Genomic DNA, 19978 nt, shown 5'->3' with positions numbered 1-19978 from the left:
TATGCTAATTTTCAGGATATAACATGTCAAGTTAAACATCTGCAGTTATAGATTTTTGCTACAAATACCAGAAGTTTTGGAGAAAGTGAAAGGTTAAAAAAATTATTGGTCATGACTAGAGAAAGCAACAAACTTGTTGACCTGACTTTTGCCTTACAGCATTTATATTAATTCCTGCGACACGAGAGCCTTCATCAGTTGCAAAAACTTGGTAACTTAAGTACTGCTTTGAAAATGTCGTCATCTTGAACTACAAACAGTGAGAAAATATTAAATCAGAAGGGGTAAACACAGTGAGAAAAACAATCACAGTGTTACATAAATAAATTTTTATGTGTGAACTAGTATATGATCAATAAACAAAACCACTATTTCAGACAAAGTGCTCATAGCAATATAATGGATTTTTAAGCTACATTAAGCGAACAATAGTGAAATTAAGCATTTGCCAAAACCCACACAGTATGAAGTGTTTTGCACTCTCTGCAGTTGAAAACATTCACTGTTTGTGCATTGAATTCAGTAAAGAGGATGCCTGATTTTTCAGAAGCTTGAATAGCCTCTTCCCTTTGCAAATAATTACAATTAGAAAGCCTTTACTATACCCTCTGGAATAAAAGAGTGATTTAAGAACAGAATCTTGCGTAAATTCACTTGGGAATCTTAGTAACAAAGAACAAGCAATCACATTATAAGTTAGTAGAAATAACACATTTTGAACATATCTGTAAGGCCACTTCCTAATTTATGAAAAAAGGCACCTTTAAATGTATTTAAATGTAGATTGAACAGCAAAAGGCCATAACATTCTTAAAAATATAGAAAACTTATTTCAGTATGCTGAGACAGCAAAAACTAAATACTGCTGTTAAATGTCAGCACAAAAGACAATCCAAATGCTTTAGAAAAAATAAAGGTGAGAATTAAAAAATAGAGAGGAGTTCTGCAGTTCTGCATGGTAGAAAAGAAAGTGATATAAAATACAGTTTCCATCCAAACCAACAGAAGAATACTTTAGTTTAAATTCAACAAACTAATGGATAAAATTTGAAGTCTGAAAAGGATAAGTATCTTCACTACTCTCCACTTGGTATTAACACAGTACTTATTTCCAGATCATTTAATTCCCATAGGATTAGCAAGCATTCCATACATCAGTCAGACAACAGAAGCTTTATCACGTGCACTTAAACCTCATTTATGAAGAAATAAATACAGGATGCCAAAGGGATCCTTAGCTGTTAGTGTTGCTATTCTTGCATACTTTGTTACAATGACAATAGCAACAGAGTGAACCTCAGGAAGAAAAAATAAAATGCTTCAGTGAGTCTCTCTTACTGACTCAGAATAACTACTGTCATCCTTCAAAGAGCTATTGCCAGTTTTCTTTGGCTAGAACATTGGGTTCAAGCTTGACTCAAATACACTCTCAAATACAAGGCAGCAAAAAGAAATACTTCAAGAATTAAAACTACCTGTTAAATTAAAATACGCTGAACAAATGAATCATATCCCAGCAAAGGGATCTTACCAGTAAACAACATCCAGTGGTGCAAAATATTTCTTCATAATTAAGTCAGCAAAATAAGCTTCAGTTTCTCTGCAGGCCGTGCCATTGCCAATCACAACAGTGCTGCAGCTTTGTGCGGGTTAAAAAAACCAAACAATTATTCTTAAATATTCTCATACCTTTTCATGCATAGTATTCAATCCACCACAATGACCATTACATCTGATTTTAGATAACACAAGGCCCACATATAATGAGAAAACATTCCTAGAAGCATCATGTTGTGTTTAGCAGATTTTCAATGTGACAGTTCATGAAGTCAGTCAAAACTTTTCACTTATTTGCAATGGGATTGTACAGTGGTAACGTGAGCAGAAAATCCAAAAATGATACTTCATATTAAAAAATGGAATGTTATTTATAGTCCTCAAACACTTTCACCTCATATTTCCCTCATCTGGTATGAGTCATGAAAAAGAGCAGAAGCCAAAGCAATCAGCATCTTGATTCTTTAATGGGAATATCATAGTTTCCAACAGCTTGCAAGGTCATTCCCTCTGACTGCCCATACCACAGCCGGTCAGTCACCAAATCAACTTGTTTAAAGCCAATCTAATGCTTACAGACAAACTGAACTGTATGCTGTGGCAATTCAGCAGCTGACTCAGTAGTCCAGATGTCTGTCCACAGACATAGTTGGACATAAACCTTTAATCATGCTGCCCCTGTTTGTAATTCCATTTGGAGATCTACCTTTGCAGGATTTCCTTTGCTTGACAAAATTCTACCACAACCTTATGCAGCTTTTTGAACAAGCAAACACTGATGAGTGATATGGAGGTTGTGGGGGGTAAGGAGAGGAAGGCTTAATTTATTTCTTAGCTGAATGCTAATTTCTATTCCCAAAAATAAATAGATTAACAGAGTTTATGGGGATACATTCATGCATGCAGCTGTACTCATAGCCATGGCTTGATTTCATGTGCTAACATACATGTACTGCAAAACCATGAGCACAAAAGAAAAAGCAAGCTCTAAACTAAAGAAAATAAACCTCCAGTTAAATCAGTAGAATTCTTATTGCACTCAAAATCAAGTATTTCTATAGTGAAGATTTTTATTTAGTTTAGTAAGAAAGAGCTATAAATGGAAGTTTCTTTAGCATACTTGTACTGTAGCAGAAGCCTCTTTATCTTCTCGGCTTCACGAAATCCTTGACCAGAATGCAAGTAAACTACATCAGTATGGAGTATCTGACCTAAGAACAAAAGGCAAAGCCATTTGATGAAACCCAAAAAGTCCAAAGGCTATATCCTGCAGAACTACTGAGATTAATTTGATGATTCACAAAGAAAGATTCTTAATAAGCCATCTTTCCCTTTGATCTTTACATCCATTTAGAAGAAATGTATGGTGGGCATAGAGGACAAGAATACTTTGGCTGGCAAAGAAAAACAAGTTAATACATTCTGTAGTTTCCCGAAGACATATTCACATAACAAGTAAATGAGTATCTCAACCTATTAGCAAATATAATGTATTATATCACAGGGGAAAAGAGCAATTTACTATAAAAGATTTATTGTTCTAGTGTAGTACAATTTACAAATCCAGTAAAGAGTGATGAAAATTAGAAAGACTAAGCACTTGCAGTACAGGAGCTGTAGAATTCCAGTGCTAGCTCTTGTCATCAGCCCATCTATCACATTTGGAAAGAACTGTATTAACTAGTACTGATAGCTAATGGTGCAATGACAACTCATAATCATTTGCCTCACCTTGATTGCCTTCTAAAGAACATACCTTTCTAGGGCTGGATATATTCTCAGGCAAAAAGCAACAGTAAAATAAAAGGAAAACAAATAGTTTTTGCATAGGCCTAAAGAGGTGTGTATCTCCTGAATAGACTAGGATGAAGTGGAAAGGCTCTGTTCTATGTGTGAACTAAGGAGTTTTGCAAAAACAATGCTTCTGACTTCTTACATTAACACACATACTACTAAACAAAAAGAGCTGAAAAAGTGTCCAGATGTCCAAGATATTAGCCATGAAAAAAGCAATATTATAGAAAGTATTTAAATTCAAATTCTTTGTTAAACAATAAAAATGCCAGGTGTTCTCTTTGCTGACTACTAAGGGGCACAATCATTTGAACCAGTATTCAGGAAGGCAGAAGGCATTTTAAATTCTATTTAAGAGAGCAGTAATAATGCCAAAGAAGTCAGTGGAATCCAGGTGCCAGAAACTCAACCATAAGCCAGCTGAAGAAAGGAATTTATACAACAGGATGTGTGGAAACACTAAAAGCTTCACCAAAAAAAAAAAAAAAAAAAAAAAAAAAAAAAAAAAAAAGTAGATCTTTACTCTAAATGAATGCATTTTTATCAGGCCTTCCAAAAATATAAAAATGTTTGGAATTGAAACTCACTGGTTGGTGAAATAATTGCCAACTTGCAGCCATGTTTGTAGCCAGGATCTACTCCCATCAAAGCACGGCCCCTCACAGGGCTGGTCAGAAGCAGCTGACGGAGATTTCTCCCAAACATCATCACGGACTCCTTCTCTGCATCAGATGTCAACTTGGATCTTAGAAAGATGGAAATAAAAGAAAAAAAAAAAAAAAAGCCAATTTCTTTCTTTCAATTAGCTTTCAAATACATTAATTGTTCCAAAGTAGTAAGGCTTTTCCCAAACATGTTTCCATCATGTTTAATTGAATGTTACATTTCAAATCAAGTTGTTGACACCTTTTTCAAAATGATCCGCTATATATCATCTCATCATCTCATTCTTGTTCTAAGAAAGTCACTCAATATAAAAAGTACAAGAGAAACACTTGTAAGAACATACACCCACCAACTACTATTCAAACATCAACTTGTAATTCTGAGCAAAGAACAGCTTCCTTTCAAAGCTGATATTAATTGTAAAGAAGAGTGGATTTGAAGGAGGCATAGATCAAACTCATCATAATTTCACAGTTCTAAAGAAAAATCACAACTTAGCAAAAAAAGGATGATGGTTTACACTGAGAGGTACCAGAGGGAAACTGGAAGAGTCCCTCCAATCAATTGCTAACACACTATGACTCCTGAGGCATAGATTTAATTTTATCTTTGGATTACTTAATTTAACAGACATCATAGAAGCATGAAGACTTGAGCTTTTTCTTGGAGGGTATTCTGATTCCGCAGAACCAAACTAGAAAGCTGCTGGGCCCACAGTGTTCCCTTTCTTTTCCAAGTTATGTTCTTCAACAGAGAGAAGTGAGGTAGTGCAGCAAGGATTGGCTTAGATGACTTGAAGCACAAACACTTGCGAAGTGTCACAAGAAAAAAAATTAGTCTTGTTGAGCAAAGATGTAAAAGATGCACAATGTCTTACTTGTCAGATGTGGCCAGAAAGACAATGACTGACAAGGACAAGTATTTTGGTTATGGTATAGCACTTTTTTTAAAGAACAACAAAACCTAAAGAATAATAGGTACAAAAATACTCATCACCTCTCTGATTTCCTTTTCTTTGCAGGTACTCATTACCACTTGCATACGCATTACATTATCAGTAACTCCAGTAATTAGGGAGTCAAAAGCAATCCAGTAAAGCCTTCATTTAAAGGTAGCCTGTGCCCTTATTCTCCTTTTCTTTTTGCCTATCTGAAAAAAACTCCACTATCTGGGTTTATTTCTACAGAACAAAAAAACCCTTGATTACAATTAAGTAACCCTATGAGAATGGGACATAGAAAATTACTCAGGTTGTTTAGGTCAATCAATGCATGGCACAAGTAGGTTACAAATAGTTCAAAGACAACCCTCATAAGGGCTATTTGACATGATGGAACATGAAGCTGTTCTGAGCAATTTTTGGTTGTGGAAGAACTCAAAAGCCTGACTTCAATTTGCCCAGGATCCAACCAATCACCCAGCTCAGCCCTGTCTCATCCCACAGTGGTACAGAAAGAACTAGTAAGTCCTCATCATCTCTCATTTGTAGTCTAGAAGAGGTCTAGATCCTCTTTCATACATTGCTGATTGAACATTTCCTAAGGAAATGTGCAACAGCAAAAGGCTCCCTTTTATCCATGTGCTCTTTGTTTCTGTATGAAGTAGATGAGATTATCACAGACAATTTAAACTGAGATGGTGAAGGGCATACAATACAAGGCTCCTTAGCAGTTCTAATGTGCCCTCAGTGAAGAGCAGATAGTCTGTGTATCATGACCAAATGCACGATGGGCTGCACCAGTTCAGCTAAATTGTCCTTCTATCCCAGTATTCTGTCTCCAAGCAGTTGCCTAAGCAGCTGATAGAGCAGCACTAGCACCTGTCCCATAATCTTGTTCTAGCTTTCAACAGCTTCCAGAGTATTTCCTGGGCTTGACATGATTTGTCTCTTTACTAGCTTGTAATAGAGCTCTTGCTCAAGTATTCAATCTCCTCCTGAAGACAGATATATTTCTTTCATCCACTGAGTCTGCTGGCAGTGAGTTTTGCAGGTCCATCACAAACTGCGTAAATAGCTGCCACCTTTTGGTTGGAAACTGCTTCTTTTCATTCTGGTCCCCTGAGCCTTATACTGGAGGAACGTGGAGGCCCAGGGGCCAGCCACCAGGAGAGACATCCTTTGAGATTAAAGGATAACCTTCCTCCCATGGGCCTTTGCAGCCACATGTTAATATTTCTTAGGTTTCAGTGTTCCATTGGTTTGTCAATTTATGTCATCCTGTCCAGCCCCCATTCACCATATATGCACCCCTCCTAGAATGCTCTTCCTTCCCTTGGGTTATTTTTGCTGCAGCACCACACCCCTCTGATCCTATTAGTCCCCCCAGTTCCTGGGCACCCCTTTGCACCATTTTTCCCCATCCATATTGGACCTATATATCTTTTATCTGGTATATAACCCTGGATCCTTGGCTCCATTTTGGCTCTCATCCCTGGAATATATTTGAGGCTGTACCCAAAATTCATGCCCTAATAATAAACAGCACTTGGATTTCCAAACAGGAACCCATCTCCCCACCTTTATCAGCAGAGTGCACTGGGCCCTGATGGCACAGGTTGCTCTCAGGGACAGGCTGTTGTGCAATGCAACAGAGGGGAGGAAAAATTTATCCCTAAAAACCTCGTTCCATTCTTCACACATAATTTATCTCTCAGTCATCCCTTTTCTAAGTTGAAGTCATAGTGTAGCCATTTTTTGTCTTTCCAGAGAAATTATTTCATTCTTCATTCCCCTTCACTGGCCTTTTCCAGTTCCAGTGAATTGTTTGCCTACTTCTTACCCCCCTCCCCACATCAGAGTATCAAAATGGACAACAATATCCCAAATACAGGCCAAATAAATCAGTGATTCTTTGTCTTTATTCCTTAACTAAATAATCTTATCGTCCAAGCACTTAACATTCATGTGGAGCTACCTTCTATGGTGCCAAAGCACCTGTCCTGTGGCAGGATAGCTCAGAGCTCAGAGCCTTACTTATAAAAAGATAACTACTTCCCCTTGAAAGTATAATTTTACATTCATTCCATTGCATTTCAGCTGCCATTCCATTTCTTGATCATTCAGTCTTGCAGCACCCTTCTCCTCTTTTTCCCTTCTCTAATTAAAGAAAAAATAATCTAAACCACGGAACAAGCTTCTTCTAGGGAGAGTCCAGACACAGAACAGCTAGATGCCACTTATGAGAGACAAGAGAAAACAAAAGCAAATACCTCTACCTCAGCCTCACAGAAGCATGGATCTTCTATATACACACATAACAGAGAATCAACCAGTCACTCATGCATGCAAATGAAGGTTCAAAGTGGCTTGTAGACAAGGGAAAGGAATGCCCTTGGATCAGAGGCTTTGTACAAAGACAGGCCAAGTTCCATCTCTCAATCTATCCCAAAGATACAGGGTCCCAGCTGTCCACAAGGCCAAGTCCTCCCACATTGCAAATTCCTGCCAGTCCATCTAAGAAGGGAGACCTGTATAGGAATTAAAATTGTTCCTAAACACATGCTATTAGTTATGTCAGCCTCATGGAAATCATGTTTAAAATTGGTGCAGATAACTTTAGCAGTAATAGGAAATGTTACTGAAATTGCCAGGTGTGCAGGGGGAATGTCCTATTAGGTAATATCCTGTATTTTTAAACTTCAAATATCTTCTCTTTTTTCTCCGTCTCTTACTCAACACTCGTATCAATTACATCATGTACTGTCTGAAGCAGTGGCCCTTAATTTCAAGCTTGGTATAATCATTTGATCCTTTGAAAAAAAAAAACCAAAACCAAAGCAAACCAAACAAAAAAAATTACCATCAAGGTATCCAAAACAATCTAGTATCTTTCACTTTTTCAGTATGTTACTGGCTTCATCAAAATAGCAAGATATCCAGCTTCATGCTTTTCCCCAATTTACAACTGCTCTCATTAATACGGCAGAGATAAAAGGCAGAGAGCACTCCTCATCTCTAAACGCAAGAAAAATGTCTATTTTGGAAAAAAACACCCAAAACAAACCTCAAAACTCTTCAGCTCCTACTTAATGAAAAAATATCAATCAAGTCAGGAGTCCAAGCCTTGAAGTCTACAAAGCACTCAGACTGTATATCACTAACAGGTGTATTGTAATAAAAGCAAATAACCTAATCATGACCTACTAGTTTCTATATTCAATGTTACAAGATTTAGTATTCAAACTGAGATTTAAAATTACCCACTTCCACGTGGAGTCTGAGATGCAATCATTTCTGTGGAAAAATATCTGCAAACTAGCTTCAGGTGTGAAACAAGATATACAGAGAAACGTTTGTGTCCCCGAAGAGAGAGGAAAGAAAGCACTTTCTACAAGAAAGCATGGAAAATTATGAAAGGATTATCCATTAAAAAATATGTCCATACCACATCACTTGCATGAATCCCTGACACAATCATTCCATGCAGTACTGCAACAAGATAAAATGTATTTCAAAGAGCCAAAAGCAACATTATTCTACCAGATTCAAGAAATTATATCTGACAGAATGGAAGAAAGGAAATTAAACAATAAATAAGGTAATCGTCTCGCTGGCAAGTTTCATTCTTCTTCTGATCACTAGAAGCACCAGCAATTTCAATACATCCTTGGAAACTTTCTGTTCCAACATTTAATGATAATAAAAAGAAAAAAGAACAGCAGGAGGTGGTTTGGAAATATAAATGCTAAAAGGAGGTATTGAATACTTTAGCAGCCCTTTGCAAGAGTCAGAAAAAACAGCTCCTCATGTGTCCGGAAGGAAAATAGGAAGAGGATAAGGGTTAAGTGGTCAGGGACCCGAATACTGTAAGGTGCTTTGAGTTCCTCTCTACAGGAGAGGTTTCAGATTTTCCTATCCGAACTCCACCAATCATGCAACACCATCACAAAGAGTAAAACCTAAGCAGACATCACCTCAGGAAGCAGCAGCAAGCTTCGTACTCTTCTCATTGATTACTTGTGAGCTGCATCCAATAAGCAGTAGGGAGGCAGCTTTTTTTTTCCCTTTTGATGAATAGAACAGAAAACCTCAGCAACCTACTGCTCCAGCAGTTCTCAAAGTGTTACACACAACACAGGCCACAACAGTCCTGTGATAGAAACTACTGAATAAAAACACAATAAAAGAGCCTTGAAGCACCTCTATGTCAGGCTGCTTAGTTCTCTTAAAACCAAACCGCACTAAGTAGATCTTTTTTCTTTATTTTAAAAGAGGTTGACTGTAGAGATGGCTAGGAATGACAACTATTTTCACTCCCATGTGACAGAAGTCAACAATTGAACTCTCCACCATGAGATGTTCACCATATTGACCACAATAGACACAGTGCCTCTGCTATAGTAGCTACATCTATTGTGGTCAAAAATAACAAGGGAACTCAGTATTTTTAGAAATCTGTGAAATTCTAAGTAACAAAAAACAGGCTCACTAATCAAAAGAGGTGAAGCAATTTTGCTTGCAAAGCAATAAGCAAACAACATACTGTAGTGAAGAAGCCCAAAAGCCACTGGAAATCCATGCTGTTAAAATCTTGAGCTGATGGTTCTTTTCAGAGAGGTAGAACACAGATCATTCTTGCAATGATGTTCATCAAAAGGTGTCAGGAAAACAACTCCAATTCAAACACAAAAGTACACCCAGGAAAGTACAGAAGAAACACATTCCACAATGTGGTTGCTGATTTTAGATACTAGTGTCATTTTGATACAAGTGATTTCAACATTCTTGTTCCAAGAAACAGGGTCTCTTTGATAAATTGCATTTTGAACTATCTCAAAAAAGCATTAACATATAGGTCACATATCAGATAGCCTTGGTAGAATGAAATATGTGTTTGGAGTTTTTCTCCTCAAATCACACCATAAATACTGTTAGCTATTAGAAGATAATGCTTTTAATTGATACATTTCATAATTTCCACAAGAGTATAGTAAACTCTTATACTACACCATGATAACTGCATTTAATTCATGCTAATTTGATACTAAATTTTAAATTTCCCTTAAATTTAGTACAATATTACAGATCTTAACAAGTGACATGATATCCAATGACATCATTACTACAGTATCACCAATAATAAGTTTACTGACTTCCCTAAAGACATCACGATACTCACAAAATAATATCAGACTAACACTATGACTAACTAGTTTGCCACAAAATGCAGCTGGCAAACACAAGGGGTGCTTCCAACCCTAACAATACTTTGCTGAGTTCCATTAGACAGGTAAAAGAGTGAGTCAGAGCAGTGTCACTGACAGTACAATTGCTGTGACATGAAGAGATGCCGGGAAAATTCAGTGACATCATGGTTTATGCTATTACAAGAATAAGGATACCACTATCATGACGAAATTGTACTTTATTAGATAAATGTAGGAGTATATAGCACAAACATGTAAAATGTCTTCACAGAAAGATCATTTCTCAACTATAGCCTAAACGGGATAGGGTCAGAAATTAAATATATAGAACCAAGACTTCTGTAAGCATAGAGGATTAGAAACATGCTGATATTTTCAAATAGATAAATGAGAGTGTAACAAAACATTGGGGAGGGAATTGCTAGAAAAAAAATCAGTAATATGAAAATACAGATTTATTCCAGGCTCACCTGAATTCCCTACAGAGAAGAGGATATATAAGGCGTTTATATGCATCCTCTACAGAACTCCGTAGTAGCCTCATAAATTCTGGTTTTAAAAATTGTTTTGGTCTCCATCTGCAACAGATTGGAAGAAAAAAGAAATATTTTAAGAACACATGTAAACACATAGATAAAAAAGGAATTTTCCAGAAAGGCTTCTATACTGTTAAATCCTATAAACTGCAGAATAACTACAACAATTAGGTAACTAAATCATGAGTCAAATATTAATGGAATGAGAAATTGTTCATAGTTTTAATATCACAGAAGGAACAGGCTTATCTTTCCTCCTTTTAGGTATTAGAACACAATTAGGCTTTATGGTTTATGCTTTAAAGAAAACATAAAAAAATTCTCTACTTTGAGAAGTCAAAGCTTATTACAACCGAACAAAGAACTTGGTTCCATTATTACCTTTAGGGCTGCATTGTTTGCTATTCCTCAATACATTAGAAAAAATGACTAAACACCCTCTGTGACTGTCACTGCAGAATAACTGATAAAAGGCAACTGTGCCCAGATGGAGATTAAGGAGCTAAACTAATGCCAAAAAATGAAAGCAAATTCAAATTTCATTTGGAATGCAATGAGTAACTCTATTCCATTTCTAAATGAACTCTTACTAATTTTGCAGCAGTTTTTAAACCAGAAAAGCAAAAAAACTTACAAATTGTTTCTCTATTTTACATGTTACTAATATATTTAAAGTGTAAATAATACTATAGGAAAAGGGAAAATAAAATAAACAATACTAAACAGAAACAAGACTGTTTTCCAACTTTTTCTAAGCCAAACTCTTTGAAGCTTTGAACTCCTTTCTAGAGAGAGTGCACAGTAACTATGAACTATAATGACAAGTACTTCCAATTTTACTGTAAAATACACCTCACTCTCAAAGTTTCTTGGATATTTAATCAATTGATCTTTTTGTTGTGGGCAAAGTTCCATGAAGGAGGGTATGGGGAGATGTAAGTTGTGTGTGCAAGCAGAACTGACTCATTGAGATTGTCCACCATGTGCAAAGAGATTGAGGTTGAGGAGAAGCAACTAGATATACTCAAATAGAAACAAATATTATTAGCATTTTCTATTAAAGTCCACCTGTTTTTTATTACTTTCAAAAAATACTGATAACACTGAGTTTTCTTTACTTATTGTATTATCTAACATGCTTGGGTCCCAAACTATAATGGAAGATACTCAGACATACCAAAAAATAAGCATGCAAGCTTTGTCAATTTTTTTGTTTGGTTGGCTTGGTTTTTTTTAATGAAACATGATAGAATGAATTATGCTCATAATGTGTCCAGGTACAGGCAAAAACAGAACTGAATTTTACTTCTGACCTACTTTACTAGCAGCCACTCATAAATACTGAGAATTCTAAATTGCTCCTACCAGACAGCTTTTCAGTTGTCTAAGGGGATCTGCAACTTCTTGAAATGCCTTTTTTAAGTGTCTGTGCATGTTGTAGTTGAGAAATGTGTGATCAAGTCAATCTGCACTGAGCAGACAGACACAGGAGCAGAATTAAGCTCACCATGTAGTTTTACAACATTCAGGGTTGCATTTCAGTGTGTAGCCACATGACCTCATCACTTTGCTAACAGTTTTTGCAAACAGTTATAATGTATTTATTTATAGCTAGAGACTCTTCCCATACCTATATAAAACTGGCAAAGGCTTGAAACCTTCTCATTGCCATCACATTCTATAAACATGAAGGTTTTACAGGTGGCAAGTATGACTACCCCAGAAAATATCCTCAGCACAAATAAGAATGAATTCAGAAACCTGGCATCTGTTTGCCCCTCTCTTCCATCCATTAAAGCCAGTTAAACTTTTTCTCTGTAAATAAATTATCACAACAGTTATTTTTATTACCTGCCTATAAATAAGTAAAAAAAATAGGCAACATTTTGTTAAAAATTGCTACAAATTAGAAAACATTTAAACAGCAAGTCCAATCATAGCAAATACTGCAGTTTAATAATTTCAATTCTTCTTGAGAGAAGAACCCATTTGCTGTGAAAAGCAAAGCAAAATCATTTGTGTATTTTTAAAGACCATCACAGCCTAGTTAAACTTCCCTCTAAGAATAGATTTTTCTTGATTATTTAATCAAGATCTAGCTTTTGAAGCTAAATTTTTAAAAAGCTCCATACCAATAGTATCGTCTTACTCTGATCATCAGCTCTCCACATCCTAGTGCTCACAACAGGGACCACAACAAACATAAATGGCTTAGACTACTGAGACACCAGAGGGTGGAACAAACAGAATTAACAGAGCTCACATTAAGAACCACCAGTACTGATTAATAACTGCTCCAGGAAGAACCCAGCTAGGCTTTTAGACCCAAAGGACAAACAGCAGAGCTTTGTTTTCCTCCAAGACATTATATAAAACATGTACCAAGTTAGTAACCACAGACAAAGCAAGCCTTTAAGGCCTGCACCATGGACTTGACACAGGATTGGAGAAATTTGACTGGAAACTGAAAAAACATTCATTTTCAAGGCTGAAATCCCACTTGGGAACAAACTCATCACATCCCAAGGAACAACTCCATGTTGTTTCTACACTCAAAGCCAGCTAAGCAGCCCCTCTCTGGCTCTCTCATTGACCATTTTTCTGCGTTCAATTTCACAACAAATTCTTTGGGACCAGAAGAGTTCTAGTGTTAATGGAAATAGGTTTACTGTCAAACCAGAGATGCCATTTTCTGGGGAAAAATACAATCCATAGGGCTAGGCATAAGGATATTCCTGAGTTTTCTACACAAACCCAAATGGCAAGGAAACAGATACTTATACAGCCTAATAAACATTCTGAACTTGCAAGAAAATTTACAATATTCTTAGACAGCATCTACACAGAGCTCAATGCAATAAGGAATTCTAGTCTTCCAAACTTGCTTTCTATCACAGGAGCATTTAATGCTAAAAAATTTTGTCTCAGAAGAACACAAAAAGTTCAGAATATTTGCTACTAATCCACTAGGCAATTTGTGCCTAAAATACTGGTCAAATTCTGTAGCAAGCTGGCATTTCTGGTTCTGCAACCGATTACGTGTGTGAGACCTCTATCAAATTAGTTAATACCTTTGCAAAGTTTTGAGACCGTTGACTCAAAAAAAATTTATTAACCTTCTGCTCTAACTAGTAAATCAACGCAATGAAAAGAACACAAATTCCATCCCTGGACAATCATTTCAAAGCTTGCAGGGCAAAATACACATTTACTATTTGTCAGATTGATAACACAGTTGCCAATCTAAGGAGGAAGATGAGAATCTGTCCTCAATGTTAATGCACAAAAAGGTACTAAAACCATTCCAGAAGTTTTCTAATGGTGGAAAAACATCCTTAAACAGTAAAAAGCCATAAGCATATATAGCCTTATGAGTGCTAAGTATTAATAAGTATTCATTTCCAAGGCCGATACTCTTCTTAATCCACGATGATTCACAAAAGGGTAATCAACCAAGAATATCTCAATTTACATCCCACTTTTATTTGTGTAGCAATGACAAGCTGTTCCATTATTTGCGGTCCACAGTGCTTCCAAATTCTGTCATAGATGCAATAAAAGTAAGACTGACAGCTACGTTCTGCCTACAGAATATATATCTTGGGGGGAGGACAGAAATTCTGTTACAGGCACTAAAACTAGAAAGAAACAGGTGTGTTTATGACTCCTGATACTTTCCTGGAAAAAAAAAAGAGGTTACTTAGCATAATATGATTAAGAGTAATAGTATCTGGCCAAAAAATATTTTAATACTTTTTAATACTTTCAGAGCCCTATTCTTCCCTTTCAGATGGAAACAGTCCTATTAAATTTCTACAGTGAAATGGAACATTTTTACCACATCCATTTCTTGGACTTGTTGTGAAAAAGAAATACATGCTAAAGCAGTATCATTGCATTCAGTTTTATACACTAAAAGGCACATCTCTTCCTATTTTTTCCCCTTTCTTTTGGTTATTCATTTTTAGGATGCAAAGAAAGGAGTTTCTAAGACACCATCAGAACAGTGCCCAATATCTTAAACTACTGAGAAAGAGAAAGTGGTTTTTTTTACATGCAAGGAAGATGCACAGTTTAGATCACAATATTCTCCAACAGAGAACATCAAAGTACAGTTTCCAACAAGAAAACTGACAGAGATATTGCAGAAAACCCCATAGAGTTAGATTAAACTTTTGCAAAAGACTTTGAAAATTATGCAACACTAAACACCTCACTACAGGCTTAAAAAACCCAGACAACTGATAAGAATATATCAGTAGGAAATAAAAGAATCTGTTTTTTACAGTCCAGTTTTCTAACTTCAACAGAGATCAAAATGCAAGAGATGGTTCACACAATATGTGAGAGTTATGCATTGAAGGCAGTTACATTTACGTTTGTCTGTTAAATCCATTGAGTTCTTTTTAAATGTGTAATTCCCTATATTGGTGAAGCTTGAAGTTATGTGCCTCACTGATGTAAAATTTGACATAGTCTTATTTAACAATTGCAATTGGTTGGGCATATGAAGCTATTTTTCAATGTTTGGAGTACACTCTATTGGACTCTACAAAGTCCTTTCAGTAAAGTTTATCGGATGTGATGCATATTACAATTTAAAAATATATTCACATTTCACTGGCCTTTGCATATGTTTAAAAAAAATTCAATTGCTTGAAGAACGGTGCCAAAACTTGCAAATATAGCCCAAGGCATGATCTTTTCAGCATAATGCTCCAGCAGTTGGAAATACAGAGTAAGAATTATCCACTTGCTAATTTCATCTAATTTAATAAATATTTGTTTAATTTGTTCTCCTAATGTAACAAGACATATGAGGTACACTTCAATATGCAGCTGTCTATAGAAAAAATATTTCTGTAAGAATATGTATCCATGCAGACCTTTCATTGACACACCACCAACAGAATTCATTCTTCACCCCGTCAGGAATGTTGACCTTCACTGTCAGGATCTTCAGATTTTCCCCTCGGTTAATGGCCAGAATCTGAGTGCAAACATAAATGGCAGAGACAGATGACACACAAAATATCCAAAAGATAAACTTATCAACATTTGTGTACGCACTTGCTTGACATTCTGTAGAAAATCAGGATGGTGGTACAGTAAATCAGTTCACAAAGTACTAGCATGTACAGATAACATCCACAATTTAAACAGAGATTAAATCATGCCATGGCCTAAAAAATAATACATTTCTCCTGGAGTCTGCAATCTCAGGATCCAGTTTAATCTTAAACACACTTATAATGCAAGACAGCATCAATTTCGGTGGTGGAAATTTGGGTATTTAATAACCCAAATTAAAACTCAAGAAATTAATTGAAGAGTTATCCCAATGAGAACTACATATCAGAAATGGAAAAAGTTATTCCTATGCTTCAGATTCCATTATTTATCCAAATTTAAAATTAATTATGAATCAGAACTTGTGACACAAAGGCACTCAGCTTAATTTGAAAGAGAATGAAATTAGTTATTCATGCCTAGTTCACAAATTGCAGAAAAGGATGTAAACACTCTCTTTACAGTGACACTCCAGCCTTAAACCACATGCATGTACTTCTGACAGAGTCTTGTGTACATAACTGCACAGTCATGATCTAAAGCTAAATTTGGTTGCATGTGTGCTACATGCACATAGAGTTCAGTTTTAAATGGAAGACTGTGACTACATTTAAAACCAGAAGCACAACACAAGTGGTGGATCCTGGAGGATCCTGCTGGATATCTCCTAGTCTAATCTCACTATAGAGACACTGAATGTTCATCTTAATACTAAGAAAGCTCACTGACTAGTGGATTTTAAAATAATACTCAGAAGCAAATAAAATCCACATCTTGAGATTTCATTTTTCCTTCCAAAGTATTTCAAAGTAGAAAAAACCAAAATAGATAAACCTGCTCAGAGCTGACATTCCTGTATGACTACACATGTTGCTGTATGTAGCAGGCCCTGAGCACTGTCACAACAGAGCATTCTGTGTCAATCATGAACTTTAATTCAATCACTAGCTAACTCAGACATGTCACATATGTTAAATACAATGGTTTAAAATGACTCCAGGACATAGTACCAATTTATATTCCTCAGCCTTACTGTTCCTGTGACATACCAGGCCTGACATATCACTGAACAACAAAGCTAATAATAAAGATTGCATGTGAAATATTATAGCATCTGGTACCTTGACTGCCAAAGCAAATGTTTTCATGTAGAAATTAGAAAGACACATTTTAACAAATCAAAAGCTTTTGCATTTATTCTGATTTTATTTTTTAAAAGGAGAGAAAGTTAAATGTCAAGTTAAAACGAAATCAAAGTGATGCTCACAACAGAGAATATATATGATAGAATGATAATGTTATCATTCAGCATGCTGTCAGCAGGGTCAGTATTTGCATCACATTTTATTTCCCAGCACTCAATCTGCAGAATGTGTCAGTCCCCTGAACTTAAACCAGCTGTTAATTCAGTAACTAATATTATTTATTTTTTTTCTCAAACAATCTACCTATCCTGTTTTAATTGAAGCATTCAGAGAAAAAATATCATCCAATAAATGCTCAATTAATAATGGAATTACTCAATTTCTCCCTCTAATATAATAAAGCTCTTTTTGTTTAGCTTGTTTTTTTTAAAAGTAACAGGTTAAAATCTGGCTATTCTAGTCACAAAGCAGTCTTCACTTCTGGAAACAGACTGTTTTTACATGAGATTGGAACAGATCCAGGGCAAGGGTTGTTAGAAACAACATACATTTTTCAGAGAAAGCAAAAACAATATGATCCAGTCACAAGATTCACTAAACTTTATTCTGTTTATCATAAAAATACAACATGCTTCATTTTGCCCACCTCTCTTATATGTTATATGACTTGAACTCACAGAATAAGTTCTGTGTACTTTGCCAAGAACTTTAATTTCCAATTCCTTTTTAAGTATGAGATTGAAAATAGAGCACTTGCCTCAAATGTTACATTTTATTCATGAATTCTTTTCCTCCCACTATTTCAGTCTTCTCCAAATACAGGAAAGCAACCCCTAGGGCATACACAAACACTGAACTGTTTACAATTAGTCAAAAATTCAAATAAACTCTTGAAAGATTTTTTTTTCTTTAGTTACGACAGTGTTGGTATTGCTTCTCAGCTGTGTCCTAAGAGAGTCCAGTCAGGTTCTCGCTGCCAAAGGAAGAAGCTGTGACTGAACCTCTTGCTAGCAAAACGTTCCAGCTGGAAACACCCACGGGGTATCTGACCATGTCAAAATCTGGAGTCAGCTTTTAAAGCTGACTAAAACAACAAAGATTTTTCTCATTACAGTTTTAGTATTTTGACTTTTTCAAACAACCTGACTCCACGCCAGTCCTGATTACTCCAGGACTCGAATATTCAAGACAAAATGACATGTCTCAGCAGACAAAATGACACTGGCACAGGAAGTGACCCAGACCTACAGCAGAATCAAGCACAGCTTACTGCACACCACTTAAACTCACTGCAACACATGCTGCAAGGCACACAAAGTACTAGCATGTACAGATAACAGCTGCCAGGGATTTGGTCACAAAGGCACAGCCTGTTCTCCTACAGGTAACATGCCAGGTTACTGTGCACCCCCTATACCCACAGCTAAGACAGAGCAGAATTAGGGCAGTACCCACGTCTTTAAGATCCCTTGCACTTCCATATTTGGGTGATGACAAGTTTCAGGGTGGTATTTTACGGAATCTTGTGTTTGCAACTCTGAAAAGAGGTGATTTAAAGCTGACTTTTGCCTCTACCTAAAGGCATTCAGAACACTTGTCTGTGTGCAGCCATGACAGCAGTAGAGAAGGTCTTCAAAGCAGTAAGTTTTACAACTGTTCTTCAAACACACCTATTTAACCTGAAGTTCTGGGGGATTAGTACATTATATAAATCACTCTGAGGTTCAGGCTTTCCTATATCTTTTTCAGGCATAAGCTTCTTTCAATAATCCTGAGCCAAACCAGAGAATTCCTTCTCTTGAAGACATCTTGAACTCTGTACTTAAAGAATATATTTTTACCAGCTTTTAAATGCACAAAGAACTATCTCTTCACAGTCTTAGGTGAAGGAAAAAAGAAAGACTTCTAGGTATTGAAAGGATGGTCATAACCCAAGAGAATAAAGACATTAAAAAATGGCAATTTGCATCAGTAGGGGAATAAGGTCAAGTAATAAAGAACATGAAGATATGAGAAAGACTTTCAAAAGTACAATATCAGGGTTTAAGCTTAATGAAGTGGCAGATAAAGAAAATATCTCCTTATATTTCATTATCAAAATACAAAAGGGAAAAAGACAGAAAGTAACAAATGAAGAAAACCCAAGTACAAAAAACAGACATGAAAAGTTACAGTATATTTATAAACCAGAAAATTTTACATGTCAGAAACTATCAAAAAATGCATTTTTTGCTCAACTCATACAGAGAGCCCTGTCACCTCACTGAAGCACCAGCAACTCAGACTTCTACAATTCACAGTACAGAAATAGTCAATCTATTAGAATAGTTGATAGCAGAAATATACAGATAAAAGGCAGCACATAACTGTGCAAAACCACCTCGTGATTACAGGACTTCCAGTTGTAAAATCAGTGCTTATTACCTCTCTGAAGAGCAAGAATGGGTAAAGAAAGAGGTATTCAAGTTAGTAGCAGAGACAAGGAAGAATAAACCAAAGGAGATCGAGCTAATCTTAACATCCAACAGACAAACTAAGGACACATCCTGGATAAAAAACAGTGCACCCACATAATCAAAGGGCTGACCAGGTTTGGGAAATACAGTTTTTAGCCCTCGCTGTAGCTAAACAAGAGTTTGCCTTAAGTAAAAAAAAAAGGATGCCTTGGACAAGAACTAAATCATAGCAGCATCCCAGGAAACACTTATGCAGTATGTATTGAGTGAACATCATGGTATTCACATGTGAGTGCAGGTAAAACCAAATACTCTTTGCCAGCTCAAGTATTCCTTAAAAAAAAAAAAAAAAAGGTCATGAAAGAATCCACACATCATAACATGATGAATCCACCAATCTTTTTCAATGTCACCACAGTAGCTAATAGATTGCTCTATCAACTTTTCCAGACCCTCCAGAAGCAACTTTTCACCAAATAACTATCAAAAGAAGTACAGCAAATATTCATATTTATTACAAAGAGAAAAACCACAGGTACGTCTTCAAACATTTACGCAAGACCAGCCTATTGAAATCAACAGTAGTTACTTAGTCCTTCACCTAACA

At 36.1% G+C, this 19978-nt stretch overlaps 1 protein-coding gene across 3 annotated transcripts in view; it reads right to left on the bottom strand.

The window, feature by feature from the left end:
- The window catches only part of SRBD1 (S1 RNA binding domain 1), a 123987-nt gene that overhangs the window by 88467 nt on the left and 15542 nt on the right, over positions 1-19978 (bottom strand). For all 3 annotated transcript variants that reach the window (XM_083857835.1, XM_083857837.1, XM_083857836.1), the window contains 5 exons: positions 15587-15690; positions 10635-10742; positions 3939-4096; positions 2678-2768; positions 1532-1639 (listed from right to left, as the gene is read on the bottom strand). In XM_083857835.1, the coding sequence (XP_083713961.1) occupies positions 1532-1639; positions 2678-2768; positions 3939-4096; positions 10635-10742; positions 15587-15690 (569 nt within the window). The remainder of the gene's footprint in view (positions 1-1531; positions 1640-2677; positions 2769-3938; positions 4097-10634; positions 10743-15586; positions 15691-19978) is intronic.

Source organism: Zosterops lateralis (genome assembly GCF_965231275.1).
Source record: "Zosterops lateralis genome assembly, chromosome: 3".
Lineage (NCBI taxonomy): Eukaryota > Metazoa > Chordata > Aves > Passeriformes > Zosteropidae > Zosterops > Zosterops lateralis.
Note: the sequence above shows the minus strand (reverse complement) of the source record. Positions and strands in the feature narration are given on the sequence as shown.